The sequence below is a fragment of the Lepus europaeus genome, chromosome X (genome assembly GCF_033115175.1).
Source record: "Lepus europaeus isolate LE1 chromosome X, mLepTim1.pri, whole genome shotgun sequence".
Classification (NCBI taxonomy): domain Eukaryota; kingdom Metazoa; phylum Chordata; class Mammalia; order Lagomorpha; family Leporidae; genus Lepus; species Lepus europaeus.
Window position 1 is genome coordinate 134,835,094 of NC_084850.1, and position 23,856 is coordinate 134,858,949.

The following is a 23,856-nucleotide window of genomic DNA, read 5'->3' on the forward strand; positions in this document are numbered from 1 at the left end:
CTATTACCAAAAAGATTGTGCACACATGAGTACACATAGATATGTGTGTGTGTCTATATGTGTGGGTGTGTGTGGGTGTTATTGTAAGTTCAGCTACTTGGTATATATCTTACAAGTATATCATAGGGAGGTTTAACTATGTTACAACTTCCATTGTATGTAAAAGATCAGCCATTATAAATATGTTTTCAAGTTTAATATTTATACTTATGAGACATTAGAGATGCATATTATTAAATATCCTTGACTATACATCGTGCTTATTACTGATAATTCTACCAAAAACTAGCCAAATGTTTCCAAAACTTCTCTGGCATCATCAATGAAAGACTATCGAATTTTAAGAAATTATCACTTGATAAGTGATTGTCCAAATTTTTTTTTTTTTTTTTTTTTTTTTTTTTTTTTAGCAAGGACTCATTTACTTCCTGCGAAACAGAACCACCTTTTATAGCACAAAACTGCAGAGTCATTGGGGCAGGGCTAAGGACCAACCAATCACTTACGCAGTCACCTTACGGGGGGATTACTATAGGACTAGCCCTATGTCTATACACTTGTTACTAGTGTTGTTACCTCCCCTGATGTTGCACAGCCAATCAGTTTTAGTGGTAAACAACTTTGGATTGTCCAAAATTAAAGCGTTATCAATCATTGCTTTGTAGAGGCGAACAGGAAATTGGCACTCAGCGAATGCCTCACAAATATGCTCTGTGGTCCCACACCCCATTCCTTCACATGATGGCTTCAATGCTCGGCCCCACTCACCACTGTAGTTTCCGCTATTGACCCAAAGCTGTTGATAAATATGTTGCAGGTAACATTTACAGGAGGCCCTGCAAGTCGAACAATAGAAAGTTTGACAGGTTGTGTTCACGGCATAATTTGAGTCACGTTTTTTTTTTCTCTTGCCGGCGGCATTGTAGCACTTACCATGGTGGTTTCCGTGACTGATCCGAAACTGTTGATAAAAATATTGCAAGTAACGTTTACTGGAGGACCTGCGGAACGCAATAAGAATATTGCAATGGACATTGAAGCAAAAATACATAGCTCCATCAACATCTGTGCAAATGGCTAGACATGTAAATAAAAATGGAAATGATGATGTGATTGCAAAGAAAATCGTACCTAGTGTGGTATAATGATATAACATTCCCACTAGTATTTTGGACAACGACAGTGAAGCAACGGCAACTTACCCTGAAGAGTTTTAGATTTGGGAAATATAAGCAGAAAACTGTCTAGTGGAATTCATTGTCATATGTTGCTATAAAAATAGCCGTTAGAGTGGGTGGCTTTCTTTGACCTTAGGATAATCAACTTTGTAGGCATCAACTGTTGGGCGTTCTGTGGTGAGGACATAGGGACCATCAGGTCAAAATAGAGCTGCATTTTGTATTAGGGGTCAGGAACATCTACTTCCTCTTCTATAACAACTTTTAAAAACAGTGGGGTTACTTGCTTTCTTTTGACACCTCTGAATTTACTCCATTCCTCCTTTGCATATTCTGAGTCCCAATTCAAAATGATGTGCAGAAATACCAACACAAAAGGAACATTCACTCATCGTGAGATGTCAAACACCAGCGGAAATGCCACTTCACGCCTGTATTGTTGCCTCGGTAACTATAGTGTAGCGCAAGGGTAATTACACTGAAACGTGCTTTGACCTAAGAGTCCGCCCTTCTGGCCAGAAACCAGACACTAGCCTGACTCGTGCTCACCTTCTCTTGTGTTTCATCGAGAGCTAAGTCACTGACAATTCCCTGCTTCCTGGTGGAATGTGTTGGTTACCTTTGGGGTAATCTGAGATAAGAAAAATGCTGAGCTTTGGAACCCAGTAAGCTGGGAGGAACTGAATGACGAGAATCTTGGCTTGCAGCCTCTCAAAGCGTGTCGTGAAAACCTCAGTTGTGGCCCAACTCGAGCACCATGTTTTATCTCTAAAGGGGTCCACGTCCCAGGTTAGGTTCCCGAAATGAGGACAGAAAGCTCGGAGTCAAATAGCCATGTAAGTCCCCCAACTCAGGTCTTTTGGCCGAAGAAGGAGCGAGCAGTTTTGATAAAAAAGAAAAAAAAAAAAAAGATGTGGTAACGTTTTGTTTTTGAAATGTAATTAGATTATTGCATTTATTTTCTCTTAAAGATTATTGCATTTATTTTCTCTTAAAGATTATTGCATTTATTTTCTCATAACATTTTTGTAGACTCGACAGGACAGGAATTACCATATTCCCACTGAATTTTTGGAAACACATCACCTCTTTTAATTGATCTCTAGCCTCTTGCATCAGCATCTCCCAAGATGGAGTTCTCCTGAGTCACTTCCTACCTTGACTTCATTTTGTCTTTACTTTTTGGTTACTCAAAACACAACAGGCCGGCGCCGTGGCTCAACAGGCTAATCCTCCGCCTTGCGGCGCCGGCACACCGGGTTCTAGTCCCGGTCGGGGCACCGATCCTGTCCCGGTTGCCCCTCTTCCAGTCCAGCTCTCTGCTGTGGCCAGGGAGTGCAGTGGAGGATGGCCCAAGTGCTTGGGCCCTGCACCCCATGGGAGACCAGGAGAAGCACCTGGCTCCTGCCATCAGATCAGCGCGGTGCGCCGGCTCCAATGGCTACCGCGGCGGCCATTGGAGGGTGAACCAACGGCAAAAGGAAGACCTTTCTCTCTGTCTCTCTCTCACTGTCCACTCTGCCTGTCAAAAATTAAAAAAAAAAAAAAAAAAAACCACAACAAAAACCAATTCTTATCTTTTCTAGTGATATAATTGTATTTTTATTATAAATCTATTTTTTCTGCCAGGGCTGACATTGTGGCACAGTGGGTTAAGACACTGGTTATTATGCTGGTACCCCATATCAGAGCACTACCTGAGTCTCAGCTGCTAAAGTACCTGACTAAAGTACCTGACAAAGTACCTGCTAAAGTACCTGACAAATCAGTGGAGAATGGCCCAAGTACTTGGGACCCTGATACCTAAATGGGAGACCTGAATGGAGTTCTAGGCTCCTGGCTTCCGTCTGCCCCAGCTCTGGCCACTGCAGCCATTCAGGAAGTGACCCAGTCGATGGGAGATTCTCTCTCTCTCTCTCTCTCTCTTTCTTTCCCCACCCATGTCTGTCTGTATTTCAAATAAATAATAAATAAATCTTTAAAAATATTTTTCCTGTTAAGGAATAAATTAGGCAAGGGAGAGGCAAGTCATAACATATTATATATATATATATTTATAAATTTATAAATTATATATTTATATATATTTATATATATAACATATATATATTTGCCTTTTTTTTCTCTGTTCACCAAGAAACATTTCCTTGTAAATCATCCAATTCAGGGTGGAACGTTTTCATGAATTCTTATATGCAAGAGAGAGAGAGAAAATGAATGATGGGGAGGAAGAAACATGAAAAAGGGAAATTTCTTTTTTTTTTTTCTTTTTTTTTTTTTTTCTTTTTGACAGGCAGAGTGGACAGTGAGAGAGAGAGAGACAGAGAGAAAGGTCTTCCTTTTCGCCGTTGGTTCACCCTCCAATGGCCGCCGCGGTAGGCACACCGCGCTGATCCGATGGCAGGAGCCAGGTGCTTCTCCTGGTCTCCCATGGGGTGCAGGGCCCAAGCACTTGGGCCATCCTCCACTGCACTCCCTGGCCACAGCAGAGAGCTGGCCTGGAAGAGGGGCAACCGGGACAGGATCGGTGCCCCGACCGGGACTAGAACCCGGTGTGCCGGCGCCGCAAGGCGGAGGATTAGCCTGTTGAGCCACGGCGCGGGCCGGGAAATTTCTTTTTAATAAGAGGGATTTGAGATTTGAAACATTGTATATTATCTGGCCTACCCAACTAACTTGGAAGCGTTAGAGTCTGGGTCTTACCATCATATATATGTTTGTGTCCTTTCTGGTAGATGGCAGTGTAAATATATTCTGGGAACTTGAACTATTTTTCAGCTATCATAGATGATAACATTATGCTAATCACATTAACAGCCATCTAGTTCCATGACCATAAAAGAGATTTTTTTCTTACTTTTCTAGTACATAATTGTGGACGAGAAAAGTAGGGGTTCTGAGAGGTTAATGAACTTGCTACTGGGATTAGAAAAACTTGGTGTTAAATTGGAAATTGCATAGAAAATTAATCAATTTTTTAAAAAAATATCATGTAGGATCGCTGTCCTTAATGTGCTGTACATTGTGATTTAATGCTATAACTAGTACTCCAACAGTATTTTTTTTCACTTTGTGTTGCTATATGGGGGCAAACTGTTGAAATCTTTACTTAATATATACTAAACTGATCTTCTGTATATAAAGAGAGTTGAAAATGAATCTTGATGTGAATGGAAGGGGAGAGGGAGCGGGAAAGGGGAGGGTTGTGGGCGGGAGGGAAGTTATGGCGGGGGGTAAGCCATTGTAATCCATAAGCTGTACTTTGGAAATTTATACTCATTAAATAAAAGTTTAAAAAAAAAAAAGAAAGGAATTTAAACTAAAAAAAAAAAAAAAAAAGAAAAGCTGAGACTCAATGTCTCAATGATGTTTCAGAACCCTAAACTTTCAACCACTTTGCTGCCCTGCTCGCCATCATCCAACATCCTAACTCCACCGACCTGCTAACCATGCGACTTTACGCTTGTTTGTGTGTTTCTTGCTCCTTTACATCTGACCCCTTCAGTTCTGGGCATTTTGTTTCAAAGTTCTTGTACTTCTATATAAAACCTTGGACAGAAAAACATGTTCACATACAGCTACTGGCTCACTCCTCAGATGCGTGAAGTCATCAGGGCTGATCCAGGCTTGAGATGGGAGCTGTGAACCCAAGCCATGTCTACTACCTGGGCAGCAAGGACTCAACTACTTGAGCCATCACCTGCTAGCTGGCAGCATGCACATTAGCAGGAAGCTGGAATTGGAGGTGGAGCTGGGACTCAAACTCAGGTACTCTGATATGGGATGCTGGTCTCTCAAACACATCTTGACTACTAGGCCAAATGCCTGCCTACTCCAGTAAGCTTTTTTTTTTTTTTTGACAGGCAGAGTGGATAGTGAGAGAGAGAGACAGAGAGAAAGGTCTTCCTTTGCCGTTGGTTCACCCTCCAATGGCCGCTGCGGCCGGCGCACCGCGCTGTTCCGATGGCAGGAGCCAGGTGTTTCTCCTGGTCTCCCGTGGGGTGCAGGGCCCAAGCACTTGGGCCATCCTCCACTGCACTCCCTGGCCACAGCAGAGAGCTGGCCTGGAAGAGGGGCAACCGGGACAGGATCGGTGCCCCGACCGGGACTAGAACCCGGTGTGCCGGCGCCGCAAGGCGGAGGATTAGCCTACTGAGCCGCGGCGCCGGCTTCTTTTTTTTTTTTTTTTAATGAGGAATTAGCACGTACTTGTACTAAGAACTGACACATAATATTAAAACCTTGCTCCTGGCCAGTGAGTGTCTTGTTTCATTCTTCAACATTTAGGTGCCATCATGGTCCCCATTCTATCGATGAGAAAAAAAATAAGGCACAGAGGTGGTTAATTAATTTTCCCATGGTCACCGAGTCTGTAAGAGGCAGAAATTGCCACACGTTAAGGACATTTTTCCTAACAGGAATAAAATGCCCGAGGCCAACAGAATCATCCTAATAACAGAAGCTCTCTAAATATGGGGCTTGGTGTACAAGTTCTTGGAGTTCAATGATACATTTTTTTTTTCACTTTTGTGAGTTATCTTGATGAATCCAAGCACAACCTCTCCTCTGCGTTTTGGTCCAGCAATCTACTCAGATGTTCTGATGCACCAGGACACGTCGTTAGGTGTGCTCACCATTGGATTATTGTGTTCTGTCCATTGTAGACGGAAACAATGGACACTAGTTAAACGCATTTAATTGAGTTATCAGCCAAGGGATGGTATTATAAAATTAGCTGGATGGTAATCTTAATGTATTTGACAGAATTACAGATAGTGAGAGAGACAGAGAGAAAGGTCTTTCTTCTGCTGGTTCACTCCCCAAATGGCGGCAATGACTGGAGCTTCGCCGATCCGAAGCCAGGAGCCAGGTGCTTCTTCCTGGTCTCCCATATGAGTGCAGGGGCCCAAGCACCTGGACCATCCTCCACTGCTTTCCCTGGCCACAGCAGAGAGCTGGACTGGAAGAGGAGCAACCGGGACTAGAACTCGGCACCCATATGGGATGCCGGCGCTGCAGGTGGAGGATTAACCTAGTGCGCCACGGTGCCGGCCCCCCCTCTTGTTTTTATTTTTTCCATTTTTCTTAAGTGAAAGAGCATAAGACATAACCCAGTTGATAAGGGTTGTATTAAATCAGTAGACTGCTTTGGGTGGTAGTTTTCCTACTCATGAACATGGTATTTTTTCTATTTGTTTAAGTCTACTTCAATTTCTTTTGGCAATGTTTTGTAGTTTTCAGTGTAGAAATCTTTAACTTTCTTGGTTAAATTTATTATTTGGTATACTGTTATCAATTCTAAGTAGAGGCCAGCGCCGTGGATCAACAGGCTAATCCTCCGCCTTGCGGCGCCGGCACACCGGGTTCTAGTCCCGGTCGGGGCACCGGATTCTAAACCGGTTGCCCCTCTTCCAGGCCAGCTCTCTGCTGTGGCCAGGGAGTGCAGTGGAGGATGGCCCAAGTGCTTGGGCCCTGCACCCCATGGGAGACCAGGAGAAGCACCTGGCTCCTGGCTTCGGATCAGCGAGATGCGCTGGCCGCAGCGGCCATTGGAGGGTGAACCAACGGCAAAAAGGAAGACCTTTCTCTCTGTCTCTCTCACTATCCACTCTGCCTGTCAAAAAAAAAATGCTCAGAAAACCAAGGAATCAAAGGGAACTTCTTCAACAACATAAAGGGCATTTATGAAAATCCACAGATAAGAGCATGACCCAACTATAAACCATCTACTCTATTAGTTAGCCTAATCAGGGAAAACGTATCTGTCTTCTGGGGACTGGCTTAGTATAGGGTTAACCTTACCATCATTAAGTAAACTGAAAGTATATCTCTGTAAAAATTAAGCGTGGGAATGGGGAGGGAGGTGGGAGGAGGGTTGGAGCACGGGAGCGAGGGAAATATCACTATGTTCCTAAATCTGTACATATGACATATGTGACACTTGTATAACTTAAATAAAATTTAAAAAAAGAAAAAAAGAGTCATGAAAGGATGTTGGATGTTGTCAAATGCCTTTTCTGCATCAAGTGACGTGATCATGTGGATTTTTCCTTCGTTCTGTTCATGTGATGTCTTACTTTTATTGATTTTTTTTTTTTGACAGGCAGAGTGGACAGTGAGAGAGAGACAGAGAGAAAGGTCTTCCTTTTTGCCGTTGGTTCACCCTCCAATGGCCGCCAAGGCCGGCACACCGCGCTGATCCGATGGCAGGAGCCAGGTGCCTATCCTGGTCTCCCATGGGGTGCAGGACCCAAGCACTTGGGCCATCCTCCACTGCACTCCCTGGCCACAGCAGAGAGCTGGCCTGGAAGAGGGGCAACCGGGACAGGATCGGTGCCCCGACCGGGACTAGAACCCGGTGTGCTGGCGCCGCAAGGCGGAGGATTAGCCTGTTGAGCCACGGCGCCGGCTGACTTTTCTCTACTCTTAATATTCATTATTTACTTCCTCTGCTAGGTTTGGTTTTTAGTTTGCTCTTTCTATCATTCTCGAGGTGTAAAGTCAAGTTACTGATTGGAGACTTTTCTGCTTTCTTTAAGGTAGGAATTTACATTATAAACATCCCTCTAAGCACTCCCTTTGCTAGATCCTGTAAGTTTTGCTACGCTGTGTTTTTGTTTTCACTCATATCTAATTTCCATTTATTTCTGCGTGATCTATTGGCCATTGGAAAGTACGCTTATTTACAAGTATTTCTAGTTCCAACGTCTAGTTTCATTTCACTATGGCTTCAAAAGATACTTTTTATAAGTTAAAATTTGGGGAATATATTGAGATTTATTTAGCGGCCCAATATGTGGTCTATCTTGGAGAATACTCCATGTGTCACTGAGAAGAATGCACGTTCTGAGGTGGTTGTGTGTTTTCTACACGTATGTGAGGTAGAGTTGGTTTATGGTGTTGTTTCTTGACTGATCTCTCAATAGATGTTCTATTTATTGAAAATGATGTATTGAAGTTTCCAACGATTACTGGGGACGTGTTTATTTTTCCCATTCATGCTATCAATGTCGGCTTCATATATATTGGAATTTGGTTGTTCAGCGCATGTGCTAATAATTGTTTTATCTTCTCATTTATTGGACCCTCTTATCAATATGTAATGTCATCATTTATCTAATTTAACAGTTTTTGACTTACGATCTATTTTTATGATATTAGTGTATTTATCTCACCCTGTATTGGTTGCTGGTTCTATAGAATATTTTTTTCTATCCTTTTGTTGTCAAGCGTCTTACGTCTTTGGATCTTAAGTGAGTCTCTTGTAGATTGCATATAGTTGGATCGAGGTGTGCTTTATACATTCTTCTTATTTACATTTTTTTTTTGACAGGCAGAGTGGACAGTGAGAGAGAGAGACAGAGAGAAAGGTCTTCCTTTTGCCGTTGGTTCACCCTCCAATGGCCGCCGTGGTAGGCACGCTGCGGCTGGCGCACCGCGCTGATCCAATGGCAGGAGCCAGGTGCTTCTCCTGGTCTCCCATGGGGTGCAGGGCCCAAACACTTGGGCCATCCTCCACTGCACTCCCTGGCCACAGCAGAGAGCTGGCCTGGAAGAGGGGCAACCGGGACAGAATCCAGTGCCCCGACCGGGACTAGAACCCGGTGTGCCGGTGCTGCAAGGCGGAGGATTAGCCTAGTGAGCCGCGGCGCCGGACCTGATTTACATTTTTTGACTGGGGAGTTTAACCCACTTAGAAATAAAGTGATTACTTATAAAGACGTCTGTCATTTTTGTATTTGCTTTATGGATATCTTATAGCATTTTTATAGCTGTTTTGGGACCTAATTTCTTCTATTACTACTCTTTGTGTTTAGTGTGATATTTTTGTGGTGAGTCACTGGAATTCTCATTTCATTTTTTTTGTACACTTTTCAGACATTTTCCTTACGTTACCACAGGGATTACATTTAATATCCTAAATTTATTACAACCCAGTAAAAAAAATGATTCCAACTTAACTTCAATAAAATATAAAAAACCCCATCCAGCTCCATCCTGTCCCCTTTATATTACTGTGGACACAGATTACATATTTTTGAAAGCCCAATAAAACAGACTAACAATTCTCTTACGCATTTGTATTTTAAAGCATGTAGGAGATAAAAAAAGTAAGTTATAAAACAAAGCTACAGTACACTGTTTTTATATATTGTATTTTCACTGTTAAATATATTTTAGATTTATATTTTACTTTTATTGGCAACCTTTATGACTTCATAAAACTTTAATCAATATCTAGCATTTTTAAAACATTTCCACTTGAAGCACTCCCTCTATCTTTTTTTTTTTTTTTTTTTTTTTTTTTTTTTTTAACCCGGGTGTCCCTCTATCGTTTCTTGTAGGGTACGTCTAGGGGTAATGGACTCCTTCAGCTTTTGTTGATCTGGAAATGTCATCGTTTCCCCTTCAATTGTGAAGGGCAGTTGTGCTGCCTATAACTTGGAAGGTTTGTTTTTCAGCACTTTGCATCATCGTATGATGAAGCGTGTTTTACACATGTGCAGTATACACCGTACATGTGTTTTATACAGGTACTGTCTTCGCCCCTCAAAATTTCTGCTGAGAAATCAGCTGATAATATTATTGGAGATCCCAGGAACGTAATAAATTTTCTTTTTCTAGCTGCTTTTAAAGCGTTCTACTTCTTGGCTTTCAACAGTTTAATTATAATGTGTGTTGGTGTCAATCTCTTTGAGTTTATTCTGCTAGGAATTCTTGGATTTGTAGATTCATGCTTTTACCAAATATGGGAAACTCTTTTAAATTATTCTATTTAAAAATTATTTCCGGCCGGCGCCGCGGCTCACTAGACTAATCCTCCGCCTGCGGCGCTCGCACTCCGGGTTCTAGTCCTGGTTGGAGCACCGGGTTCTAGTCCCGGTTGCTCCTTTTCCAGTCCAGCTCTCTGCTGTGGCCCGGGAGTGCAGTGGAGGATGGCCCAAGTGCTTGGGCCCTGCACCCCATGGGAGACCAGGAGAAGCACCTGGCTCCTGGCTTCGGATCAGCGAGATGCACCGGCCGCAGCGGCCATTGGAGGGTGAACCAACGGCAAAAAGGAAGACATTTCTCTCTGACTCTCTGTCTCTCTCTCTCTCACTGTCTAACTCTGCCTGTCAAAAAAAAAAAATTATTTCCACCTTTTCTTTATTTTTTCTGGAACTCCCAGAATGTGTATGTTGGTTTGTTGATGTCTCCTGGACATCTTATACTCTGTTCCTTTCTGCTCCTCTGAATCGATACTTTCGTGTGTCCTATCTTTTTGTCTTCTGTCTGCTCAAATTTACTACTGAATTCTTCTAGTGGATTTTGCATTTCTGCTTCACGTTTCCTCTGCAGAATTTCTGTTTGACTTCTTTTTATAATTTTGATCTCTTTATGGGTGCTCTCATTTAATTCATATATCATTTTCTTGACTTCTTTCCATTGTTTTTCCTTGGCCTTTAGGTCTTTGAGCATATTTAAGACAGTTGTTTTAAAGTTTTTGTTGAAGTACAATATTTTGGTAAGTACAATATTTCATTTTCCTAGGGGATGATTTCTGTCAATTTATTTATTCTTTTGAATGAGTAATACTTTCTTATTACTTTGTGATTTTTGTTGAAAAATGGACATTGGAAAATTATAATGTGGTAACTTTGAAAGCCATATTCTCTCTCTTCCCAAAGTTTGCTGGGTATACAGATCGTCTAAATCTATATTAGACCATTTACTTAGTGACTTGCCAAAACTATTTTTTGCCAAGACTATAATGTTTCACGTCTCATATGTTTACTAAAGTCTCTCTTCCCCAGTTTGTGCTCGGGTACACGATAATAGAGATTTTTCTCGAACACTAGAAAATTAAAAATAAAAACCAGTTCACCAAACAAATAAAACTAAACCACACTTTTCTCGGTTTTTGCAGAGAGCATTTCTTCAGCACTTAGCCACACTTGAAACGAGCCTAGGAATCAGCCCAAGGAGGAAGCTTCGGGTCTGATCATATCTTTGCTGTATACACATCTTGCCTGAGAATGCAGTGGCCGTCTACGTTGGCCATGTACTTGGCTGATTTTTGAATGTCCTTATTTCCTTAGGAAACTCTCCATCTTTTACTTCCGGACTTTTAGACAGCGCATTGTATGTGAATCCGTTTCCCTGTGGTGTGTAAAGGTTTTTGATTTGGCTTGCAATGTTTTTAATCAGTACCACTTTTTTGTTGTTTGTTTGTTTGTGTTTGAGGTTTGAAGTTCGGAGAAAACAGTGATAAACACTGTTATGGCATGGATTGTGTCCCCTCTGTCTCCCCCAAATTCATATATCCTAACCTCTAGAACTTACGAATGTAAACAGATTTGGATATAAGATCTAGAAAGTGGCCGGCGCCGGGGCTCAACAGGCTAATCCTCCGCCTTGCGGCGCCGGCACACCGGGTTCTAGTCCCGGTCGGGGCACCGATCCTGTCCCGGTTGCCCCTCTTCCAGGCCAGCTCTCTGCTGTGGCCAGGGAGTGCAGTGGAGGATGGCCCAGGTGCTTGGGCCCTGCACCCCATGGGAGACCAGGATAAGCACCTGGGCGCGGTGCGCCGGTCGCAGCGCGCCTACCGCGGCGGCCATTGGAGGGTGAACCAACGGCAAAAGGAAGACCTTTCTCTCTGTCTCTCTCTCTCACTGTCCACTCTGCCTGTCAAAAAAAACAAAAACAAAAACAAACAAACAAACAAAAAGATCTAGAAAGTGATACATAAAGTTAATGATGTCACGAGAGTGAAGCCCTAATAGTATATGACTAACATCCTTAGAGGAGGAGCAAAGATAGGCCAGTATGTGTGTGCCTTGAGAAAGGGACATATGAGGAGACCGTCAGAAGGCAGGCACCTGCCTTGGCTTAACAGGCTAATCCTCCGCCTTGCGGCACCGGCACACCGGGTTCTAGTCCCGGTCGGGGCACCGATCCTGTCCCGGTTGCCCCCCTTCCAGGCCAGCTCTCTGCTGTGGCCAGGGAGTGCAGTGGAGGATGGCCCAAGTGCTTGGGCCCTGCACCCCATGGGAGACCAGGAGAAGCCCCTGGCTCCTGCCATCGGATCGGTGCAGTGCGCTGGCCGCAGCGGCCATTGGAGGGTGAACCAACGGCAAAAGGAAGACCTTTCTCTCTGTCTCTCTCTCACTGTCCACTCTGCCTGTCAAAAACAAAAAAAAACAAAAACAAAAACAAACAAACAAACAAAAAGATCTAGAAAGCGATACATAAGGTTAAATGATGTCACGAGAGTGAGCCCTAATGGTATATGACTAACATCCTTAGAGGGGGAGAAAAGATAGGCCAGTATGTGTGTGCCTTGAGAAAGGGACATATGAGGAGACCGTCAGAGAAGGCAGGCACCTGCAAGCCAAAGGCGAGACCACAGATGCCAACATCTGGGTTTGGGATTTCTAGCATCCCAGAATGGGGAGAAAAAAATGTGTGTTGTTTAGGCTACCCTGTCTGTGATCTGTTGCTATGGTAACCCTAGAAAGCAAATACAAGGCTCACATGTGTTCTTCCGGAAGCCTCTAGATAGGTTAGTGCTGATACACACAATAAATCTTTCATAAACGTTTTCTCTACTCCTAGAACCAGGATCCAGGGCCCCACCCTGGGAACGCAGCCGGCTACCTACTCAAAACAAGTTTCCTTGTTCTCGATGAAGTGGTCAATTGGCGATCATCACAGGGCTATTGTAAAGTCCTGTGCTCCCGCCAAGGGAGGAACGCCTCCTCGGGGCTGCATGGTAGGTACTGAGGATGGAGAGGCAAGAGAAGAGGAGCAAATACTAAGTAAAGATCAGTTTAATGTTTCCCAACTATTTGTCAAAGAACGAATCCGTACAATGATCATCTAGTATAGATTTACAATTCAGTGATGCAAATGAAAAAAAAATATACTTGTGGTCAGATTTGACAAATGGTGTGAATTCATCGCTGAGCTATCTTGGAAACTCAGTACCCTAGATGACAAGTTGACAACGTTTTTTAAGGACCAGATAGTAAATAGTTTAGGCTTTGCAAGACGTAGAATCTCTGCCATGACAGCTCAATGTTGCCTCCGCAGTAAAAATGCACTTGTAGGCAATATGTAAACCCTGAATGTTGCTGTGTTCCCAGTAAAACTTTATTTACAAAGCAGGTTGTAGGCCAGCTGTGGTCTATGGGCCAAGTTTACTTGGCCTTGCTCTGGTCTAGTAGGGAGGTTGGAGTACAACAGAAATTTCTCCAGAACTCCATGGTCTTTCCATTACCGAAACTGGGGATCAGCCATGGGCATGGAAGAGCGTGGGGGACTGTCTGTAGGACTATATATAATAAATATATATATAATATATATATAATATATATTAATATATAATATATATAATATATTATAATATATATATATATTATATATATAATATAATATATATATATTATATATAATATATAATATATATATAATATATATATATTATATATATAATATATAATAATATATATTATATATATAATATATAATAAATATATATAAATAAATATATTGATGTTTCGCTCTGTGGCATGAACAAAGTCTGCTTGAGCAGAACAATTGGATAGAAAATGATGTCCCTGGGGCCGGTTGCACCAGATGAGACGACTATGTTGTCACAAGTGTGATGAGGTAGCATAGAAGTGAAACAGGCCAGACGATATTGATGACAAATACTTACTTGTGTTTGACTCATTCATTCTATTCAATATATTTCATATAATGACTCGGGCTTTACTCATAAAAATGCAGTCAGATCCTTCTTTATTTTACATATGCAGATTGTAAAATTAATATGCATAATTTCTATCATGATAATGACATGTTATTCATTGTAGGTATATTAAAATAAGCTTATTGAAAGTATATATGTGTATATTTACATGTATAACGATATATACATATACATGTATTATGTATTGACCAAAGCTTTCTAAGTGAATGACAAATACTATTTTATAAAATTTTTTGATAGATTCTATCTAAACACAAGCATCGGGGAAGCATAGGGGATCCTATGTAACAAGACAATTAGTCACTGTTGGTTAGTTTTCTCTAGCTGTTTTCCAACCTGTTCAAGGTGAAAGACTACTTGAGAGCAGAGGGCTTTCTTTGCGTCTAAGATGAACCTGTTATTTTTTTTTTCACTTCTGTCAGAAATACACAAGAATGGCATTTTCATCTTGCGTGTTAGTTCTTGTACATCATTTAATGGTTTCTTCAAGTACAGCAATTGCTTTCGTGTGGGGCTCCTGGATGGGAATGGGATATTGATATATGTGTTCGCTTTATGTTGAAATTTAAATTTTGTTTGGAATAAGATTTTTTTTTCTAACAAAAATTTCCTCGCCATGAAGTCAAAAAGATAAATGGAGAAAACAAAGTGTTAACACTTCCTGTGTTGTATGGTGCGTTCATGCCCGTGTAGGAGAGAGCGTTGGAGGGCAGGAAGATTGCAAGCAGAGGGAATGAACTGTCATGGTCGTGCTGTTTTCCGGAGGAGGGATTAGAAGCTTCTAATCTGAAAGGATTAGAAATGTTGTGATCTTTATTAGGAATGGCCACATTAGGGTGGGGATTGGGCAAGCATTTAGGTGAGCAGTTAAGATGCCAGATAAGGCGCCTCCTCGGCTCACTAGGCTAATCCTCCGCCTTGGGGCGCCGGCAACCCCGGGTTCAGGGTGCCAGATTCTGTCCCGGCTGCCCCTCTTCCAGGCCAGCTCTCTGCTGTGGCCAGGGAGTGCAGTGGAGGATGGCCCAAGTGCTTGGGCCCTGCACCCGCATGGGAGACCAGGAGAAGCACCAGCTCCTGCCTTCGGATCAGCACTGTGCGCAGGCTGCAGTGCGCCAGCCGCAGCGGCCATTGGAGGGTGAACCAACGGCAAAAAGGAAGACCTTTCTCTCTGTCTCTCTCTCTCACTGTCTATCTCTGCTGTGGCCCAGGAGGTGGCCATCTTGGGAGTGAGACAGTGGCCATCTTGGGAGTGAGACAGTGGCCATCTTGGGAGTGAGGTGGCGGCCATCTTGGGAGTGAGGTGGCGGCCATCTTGGGAGTGAGACAGCGGCCATCTTGGAGGGTGAACCAACAGCAAAAAGGAAGACCTTTCTCTCTGTCTCTCTCTCACTGTCCACTCTGCCTGTCAAAAAAAAAAAAAAAAAACCTTCTGTCTCACATCTGAATGTCTGGTTCTGGTCTCCTCTCTAATGCAGACTTTGGGAGGCAGCAGTGGTGGCTCAAGTAGTTAGGTAAATAGTTTACCTTTGCTTTTTATGTTTCCGTATGGGGACAAGAACCTAGAGCCTTCTACTTTGCCATGTTGTTGATACCACCTCCGATTCTCAAAACGTTTTATATAACCTTGTGAATTATGATATTCCTGAAAAAAAATCATTTGTGTCATTATTTCTCAAACTTCTTTGACCGTAGGTATTTTGGTTTTTTTTTGGCGGACTCAACCACATTTTACAGCTTTCTTGCTTCTAGGAGTTACACATAAATATTCTTTATGTCTAAGAAACCCTTGTAACCAGAATGGATTTGCGATTATTGCTACCAGCTTCTTTATTAAAATAGGCTTTCTTTTTCTTTTTTTTTCAGGGTAACTGATTATTTAAGGCCCTCATGTATTTCAACAGAATGTGGATTTTTAAAAATATGTAAACCTCCTTTTTTTTTGTTAAAACAGAGCACCGTTATGGGATTTATACTCATTTGTTAGGTTTGTTAATTAGGAAATTAAATTTTGCACTTATTTGCTGAATTCATTATATTTCCATGTCGTCACTCATTAGAGTTACAAATATTTATTATCAATTATGTGCCTGGTTTATACTTAGTGCTCTACTTGTTATCATTTACACTTACATGGTGTATTGTGGGGCAAATATAAAAAAAAAATCAGGCATTAAGGACAAGTCAGAAATGTCTTGCTGAGAAGCCCTTGAGTCATTCGGCAACACGTATGTGCCCAACCAAGCCTCGCTGAGAGGGCATTTTTGCTGACACTCTCTCTAACACAAGTAAACTACTGGTTTTGTTGTTGTTGTTGTAATTCACTATAGGATCAGCTTAAAGTGAGTGTTTCTGTTTTGGAAGATTCAGGGTACTTTGCTTGTGGTCACCAGGTTCATGTCCTATTTTAAAGATTGCACAGACTAAATGAAACATTCAGGATAAGAATAATTTTCTATTGTCATCTACATATATTTTTATTTATGCTGTAATACAATGTCATCATATGGAGAATGCTGGAAAACGTGGGATTTTTGTTACTTTGGGATTGGAGTAGATAAACACCCGTTTAGCTTTAGAAGACTACTTTAAAATGCTAATTTTGGAGTTAGTTTTGAAATAGAGACCTGAGAATTTCTCCTGAACCCAAATGACATTTCCTTTCATTTTAGGAAGTAACAAAAAATAGAATTGAAGATTTTCTCTTGCGTTAATGGAATCCTCTACTACTGTCCAAAAGGAATAGCAAGTGGATCAATTTGTTAGATCCTGAAATATTGAAAGTAGATTTTTTTTTTACATTAAAAATTTTAAGAAGGAATTTTACTGTGTTTGGATTTGTAATAACGGAATGGGTAGCTAGGCTCTACGCATACAAACATACAACTTGTTTTCACGCTCAAATATTCTGATCCTTCAACGTCAAATGATACTCGCTCAATGAATCTGATTCTCCCCATCTGAATATTATCCTAGAATTTCCATAGCCCCATATCGCTTATGTTGTATTCAAGTCCATATTTTTTTTGTGTCTCATCTTTCCTAGTATGCTCCAAACAGGATCTGATTTGCATTTGATTCACTGTTATGAACCCTAGGTACTCAGCTTAGTACTAAGCACCTAGTAGGTACTTAGTAAATACACAATGAGTACTATTGATCAGAATGTAAGCTTTTTTTGTGTGTCAAGACACTTGATTCAGAACAACTCTTAGTGCAAGGCGTTTTGTCTCCATCAATCTGCTTCCGTCCCTTTAGCTTCAACTGATAGTTCATTCAAAACATAATTCATTTAAATAAATGGTCTCACCTAAGCCTGTGAGATCAGCAGCAATTTCTGTTTGTTATCTCCCCATAGCACTCAACAAAGTGAGAAGAGTGTGACAAATATCTGACACTCGCCAATGACAAGTATTGCAATGTGCCTCCTGTTGGAGGTGAGTCACAGAACGTCGTAACCATCGCTCTCCCTCCTAATAGCATCCCGTCCGGCGCACTGTGTCATAATGGAAAAAAAAAAAATCCTAACCTTCAGGACCAGAAGGGATCCAGTCTCCTCATCTAGGAAAGAAGAAATAACTTCACCTAACGCTCACGTTCGCTGGGAGCACCACATGAGATAGTGTGTATGAAATACCAGCTATTTCTTTTCTCTTACCATCTCCTTCCCCCATGCATATTAAGGGAAGATCATACCTCTAAACATAGAGGTTTCCTCTTTATGTAACAATGATATGTACTTTTGTAAACACATTATTTCTGCCCTCCTTTCCTCTTTAGTCATCATGTGAAGAAAAAAAGTTGGGCCGGCGCCGCGGCTCACTAGGCTAATCCTCCACCTGCGCGCCGGCACACCAGGTTCTAGTCCCGGTCGGGGCACCGATCCTGTCCCGGTTGCCCCTCTTCCAGGCCAGCTCTCTGCTGTGGCCCGGGAGTGCAGTGGAGGATGGCCCAAGTGCTTGGGCCCTGCACCCCATGGGAGACCAGGAGAAGCACCTGGCTCCTGCCATCGGAACAGCGCGGTGCGGCGGCCATTGGAGGGTGAACCAACGGCAAAAGGAAGACCTTTCTCTCTGTCTCTCACTGTCCACTCTGCCTGTCAAAAAAAAAAAAAAAAAAAAAAGTTGGGCTTTAAAAGTATAAATAAGCTCTCAAAAAAATCTCTCCTTATTGGAGAAGGATTACATTATTAAATCTAATCATCAGGAATATAAAGAAAAAATTGTGCCCCGAAGGAAAACTATGCATTGTTTTTTTATAGTATACCCTTTAGTGTTATGTGACTGATTTTACGTGAGCTATTTTACAAGTGGAAATTCTATACCTTGCGGTAATGCAATGTATCTCTTGCTTATAGACAGGGGAACTCTGTCCTGTCATCCTCTATAGAGATCCAGGTATTAACTTTATATCTGTGTGAGAATCATGATTTTAATTTGTTTTTTGAAAGTTATATTTTAATGTGAAGTTACAAAAAAAATAAAAAGATTATTACCCTTTGGAAACCGTAGGCTCAGAGCCAGGATTTTAAAACGTGGAGATGTAAAATCCTGTTAAAGCCATTGCAGTGCTGGGCTACTCCACACTCTCTCTAGTTAGCTGTCAGAAGAGATCTTAGAGCACCGTGTCTGTCAATGAATAGTACCCAAGCGCTCATTTTCCTGCTCTGTTCCTCTGTGGCTCCCACAAACGCGGACGTGTTTCCTCCATAGGCATTCCGCACCATTTCTCCGGGGGGTGGGAAGGTCACCGCTGTACTGTTAGGAAACGGGTTTTCTATGTCAGCAAGAGTTCTAAAAATAGAAGGCCGCATGCCTGATAATGTATTCTTCACTCTAGCAACTAGGACGGCCACTTTCCTCCTGCACAGGGAGACCCTGACATCATGGTGCTCGTAGTCTTAGCAAGGACTCCAAGTTGACTGCCAGACTCCCGGACATGTAAGTGGCATAGTACTTCCATGTCTCATACTGTGCCATATAGCTTGGGAATTCAGCTTACTTAAAAAAACATTTGTTAGACTCTTTCTCTATAGTAGGTGCTCAGTTTCCTTGGGTTCCCCTTGAGTCAAGGATTCGGGTGAAAGCAGCTTCCGTAAATGATAAGCCAGACAACATCATGGAAATGAGTCGAGTCATTATCCTGGGAGGGCAAATGAAGCTCTAGCCCATGAGTAACTCTGGGAGCCAGCACACAGACATTCTTCTGAGCTTTCTGCCCAGTGAGAGATGGAGCTGGTGTATTTTACATCAATTCCCATTAGTCGTTTGATGAGAGAACTCCTGGGGCAGGGGGCATAATCCATCTTCATTTCTGATCTGCTACAGAGGTGGGCAGAAGGACTTGGATCAGAGAAAGCCCTCAAGCACACAAATGCAGATGCTTGGCATCTGGAAGTCAAGTTGTGCGTTGATGTGGCAAGGGATTGGAGATATGGCATAAGCGCTGGTAACGATACCATGTGAGGTCCTTGGAATAGAAAAATGTGCCCAATCTTGGCTTTCAATAAACCTGTAATCTGTCATGGCAGAAAAATCTGGATTAGAATAACAACCCTGTACTGTGATAAAAAAAAAAAAAAAAAAAAAAAAAACACCAAAAACAGCATTTTAAGGAAACCTAGCCAGCGCCGCGGCTCACTAGGCTAATCCTCCGCCTTGCGGCGCCGGCACACCGGGTTCTAGTCCCGGTCGGGGCACCGATCCTGTCCCGGTTGCCCCTCTTCCAGGCCAACTCTCTGCTGTGGCCAGGGAGTGCAGTGGAGGATGGCCCAAGTGCTTGGGCCCTGCACCCCATGGGAGACCAGGAGAAGCACCTGGCTCCTGCCATCGGATCAGCGCAGCGCGCCTACCGCTGCGGCCATTGGAGGGTGAACCAACGGCAAAAGGAAGACCTTTCTCTCTGTCTCTCTCTCTCACTGTCCACTCTGCCTGTCAAAAATAAAAAAAAAAGAGGAAGCAATAAATTATGCATGGGGAAAAGGGGAGAGGAGAGGTTCTGCAGATAGTTGATGTATGTCTTAAATGCAGAGGAGAGAGGAGCTATGACTCCATTTTATAGAAACTGTAGGTCACTAGACAAAGCGTGATTAGTAACTGACGGCTGCATCTGTGTCGTTGCTCTTTATTGCATTTCCCCCCACTAATTTGAAGCCGCCCCCCCCCCCACATTTTGCATTGCTTTTTAGAGGTTTTTGAAGTGATAGAGAAACTGGTCGATGTCTGGATTTTGATTTATATTTTTTTTTTTTTTTTAGTGGGAGGTAAAATAGCAAGGTTTATTAAGAAGGAACATCTGTAAGGACGGATGGGCACCTCTCTCCAGACAGGACCTGAGAGAGAGTGCCCAGTCGCTCAGACTGGGGGAGAGCGGGGCTGCATGGGTGAGTGGAGAGTACACCTGGCCAGGCCAGGCCAGGCCAGGTGGGCGGCTCAGCAAAGATGCAGAGAGCTGAGCGCACAGTCCAGTTGAGGCTGGGGGTTTTAAGGAGATGGGTCTTGCTTCCCCACCTCTGCTCCTCTTGGAACAAAGGGCTTTTTGGATGTAAATAGAAAAACTTCTCTTGAAGGTCTGAAACAAAGGACTTTATGGATGCAAATGTTATCAGACAGGAGGAAGGGAGCAGGGTGTTTGAGATGCAGATACTGGGCTGCACCTGGGAGATTGTGGAAGATTTATCAGGCAGGAAGCAGGAGGGGTGAGGGCAGGGCAGGCAGGATGCGAAATCTGGGCTTCCCCTGAAACATTGTTAGGATGACTTTGAGATGCAGATGCATATAGATGTCTTATGTTTAGGCCTGTCACACACACATAAGCTCATAACTGACTTCCTACCTTCATCTCAGTGTGACAGGATCTTTGGCACTCAGCTAACTAGAGTCGCCCCCTCCAAGAGCAAAGCTGGTCTGTGGCCTCCTCTCTCATGTACCATTAAGTTCACACTGGAAGTGGAGGAAGTCATTCTCCCATCAGACACCATCATGTCCTGGGGGCTCAGGATGATGGACAGCAGCATCGCATTGGGACCTTGCGAGGGTCATAATTTGAAAACATGAGATTTTGGATGGTTTGCTAAAGAAATAAAATGGTGTGTTTAGGCCGGCGCCGCGGCTCACTAGGCTAATCCTCCGCCTTGCGGCGCCGGCACACCGGGTTCTGGTCCCGGTCGGGGCACCGATCCTGTCCTGGTTGCCCCTCTTCCAGGCCAGCTCTCTGCTGTGGCCAGGGAGTGCAGAGGAGGATGGCCCAAGTCCTTGGGCCCTGCACCCCATGGGAGACCAGGAGAAGCACCAGGCTCCTGCCATCGGAACAGCGCGGTGCGCCGGCCGCAGCGCGCTACCGCGGCGGCCATTGGAGGGTGAACCAACGGCAAAAAGGAAGACCTTTCTCTCTGTCTCTCTCTCTCACTGTCCACTCTGCCTGTCAAAAATAAAAATAAAAAATAAAAAAAAAATGGTGTGTTTACCCATGAGAACTTCACACTGGAGGCGAGATTCCTTGAAGCTTTGAGAAGGCTCTAGTTTTTGCGAATTGTACCATACATAATAAGAAAATCCTTTGTTGAAAAAAAAAAAAGGGCCTTATTCCCCAAACCTCAGGTATCAGGGGACAACCTGGCAACGTCAAAAAGCAAGAATCTTCCTAAGAAAGTCTTTGTGGACGTCAGCCTGGTTGATGTACCTCTTTCCACACATGCACTTCCACTTGCGTCTTATGTGCATTTGCAAAGCAGAGACGCTGCTAGCCTGGGGAGGCCACCGTAGGAGCAGCAGAGTGGTTGAGTATTTTGAAAAACTCTAAGGATTGTAATAATTAGTTTCTAGATCTGGGGAAAGGGAGTTGGTAATGGTAGTACTTAATCCGTTTTGTAGTGAGTAAATAAGAGCCTGTGTGTAACACACTTACCGTGTGGCCTCCTACATGGTGAAGCGTGAGCATCTTTGTAGACCCACCCATAACCCGAGTCCTCCCTCTCCTTCCACATCTTCCTTGTACTCCAGCTATCGGCAACTGCCGTTATTCAGAACTCCTAGTCTCTCTGACGTAAGTCTGCACACAATGGCTTGATTCTATCATGAGTTGACTTGTGTTGCTCAGACGTGTTTTATGTGTAATTTATTGTTCAGGAGGGTGATACGCTGCTAGAGTACAGAGGTTAGCTGTTAGCGCTTCTAGAAGTCTCCAAAGTCCCTGTAACTTATGTGCATCCTAAGAATTTCTCCCAAATATTTTGCGATCAATTCGCACATTGTTATAACGTCGACTCGACTCGGTGTGTTGGCAGAAAATGCTTCATCTGCGTAAGAGAAGTCCAAGTGAATTATTTCAGAGAGCAGTCTCGTTAGTTCCGAAAAGAGGGTTAGCCCAGCCAGTGGACTTTAAAACCTTCCTCCTCCCGGTCCATGAGCAAGCGCTGACTCTTCATATGTGTTGGGAGTAATCATAAGGAGAATAAAATTGAAGAGCTCGGGCCTTGGAGTCTTAGACTTTAGCGTTTTCTTTCACGTTGTCCAAATGATTGAGATTGTTACAACCTTCCCTGGTGAGTTTATTGTTGTTGTTAGCTCTCGTTTATACGCCTGTGGAGCAGTAGTCTTTCATTTGTTGAGTATTATGGTTAGCGGCGCATTAAGCCTGTGATTATAGCGTGGATTGAAATTATGCTTTGGCAAAAAATAAAAGAAACAAAAGAGAGAGGAGAGAGTGGGGGCGGGAGGGTGCAATGATTATTTTCTTAGAATCGTACCTATGAAATACATGAAATCTTTTCTCTTTATATTAACATAATTTTTTTTTTTGACAGGCAGAGTGGACAGTGAGAGAGAGAGACAGAGAGAAAGGTCTTCCTTTTGCCGTTGGTTCACCCTCCAATGGCCGCCGCGGTAGCGCGCTGCGGCCGGCGCACCGTGCTGTTCCGATGGCAGGAGCCAGGTGCTTCTCCTGGTCTCCCATGGGGTGCAGGGCCCAAGCACTTGGGCCATCCTCCACTGCACTCCCTGGCCACAGCAGAGAGCTGGCCTGGAAGAGGGGCAACCGGGACAGGATCGGTGCCTCCTGGAGTATGTTTAAATACATCACACATTAGTGTTGAAAGAAGATGTGAAAAAAATGGTTACAGAATGTCACTAGTTAGAGACAAAAATCATAAAATGTGTAACTCGTGGAGGCAGCAGTCCCTGTATCCGTTCTGCTTTCCTCAGTCCCTAACCGACGCCTGAAGCTCCACACCTCCCTCATCTGCAAGTTAGTTCAATACATCTCAAGCTGAAAGCTCTTGGCTGATCAGAGAAATCAACTTTTGCTCATTCATTTAATTACCAAGTATTTATGTTGAGTTAATAATGTGCTCAGATCTGAGAATATAAATATTAAAATTATAAATATAATATAAATATATATAAATATAAATATAAAATTATAAATATAATATAAAAATTAAAAATAAACATCATTAATATTATATTAATATTATATAAATATATATTTATATATAAATATTATATATTATATAAATATTATATATAATAATATCATATAAATATTAAAATTATAAATATAATATATATAAATATAAATATAATATAAAATTATAAATATAATATAAAAATTAAAAATAAACATCATTAATATTATATTAATATTATATAAATATATATTTATATATAAATATTATATATTATATAAATATTATATATAATAATATCATATAAATATTAAAATTATAAATATAATATAAATATAAATATAAATATAAATATAAAATTATAAATATAATATAAAAATTAAAAATAAACATCATTAGGCAAAACATTGTAAAGGCCTCCTTATAAGCTGCTAACATGGTTGTGGAATTCAGAAATGGAACCAAGTCTAAATCATGGTAATGAGGGCAGACTCATGCCAGATTTCCTGGGATTAAAAACTAGT

At 42.4% G+C, this 23,856-nt stretch overlaps 1 protein-coding gene across 1 annotated transcript in view; it reads right to left on the reverse strand.

Moving 5' to 3' along the window:
• The window catches only part of LOC133752893 (glycine receptor subunit alpha-2-like), a 69,141-nt gene that overhangs the window by 28,123 nt on the left and 17,162 nt on the right, over nt 1-23,856 (reverse strand). Inside the window, exon 3 of the mRNA XM_062183158.1 lies at nt 934-1,001. Coding sequence (XP_062039142.1) covers nt 934-1,001 — 68 coding nt within the window. The remainder of the gene's footprint in view (nt 1-933; nt 1,002-23,856) is intronic.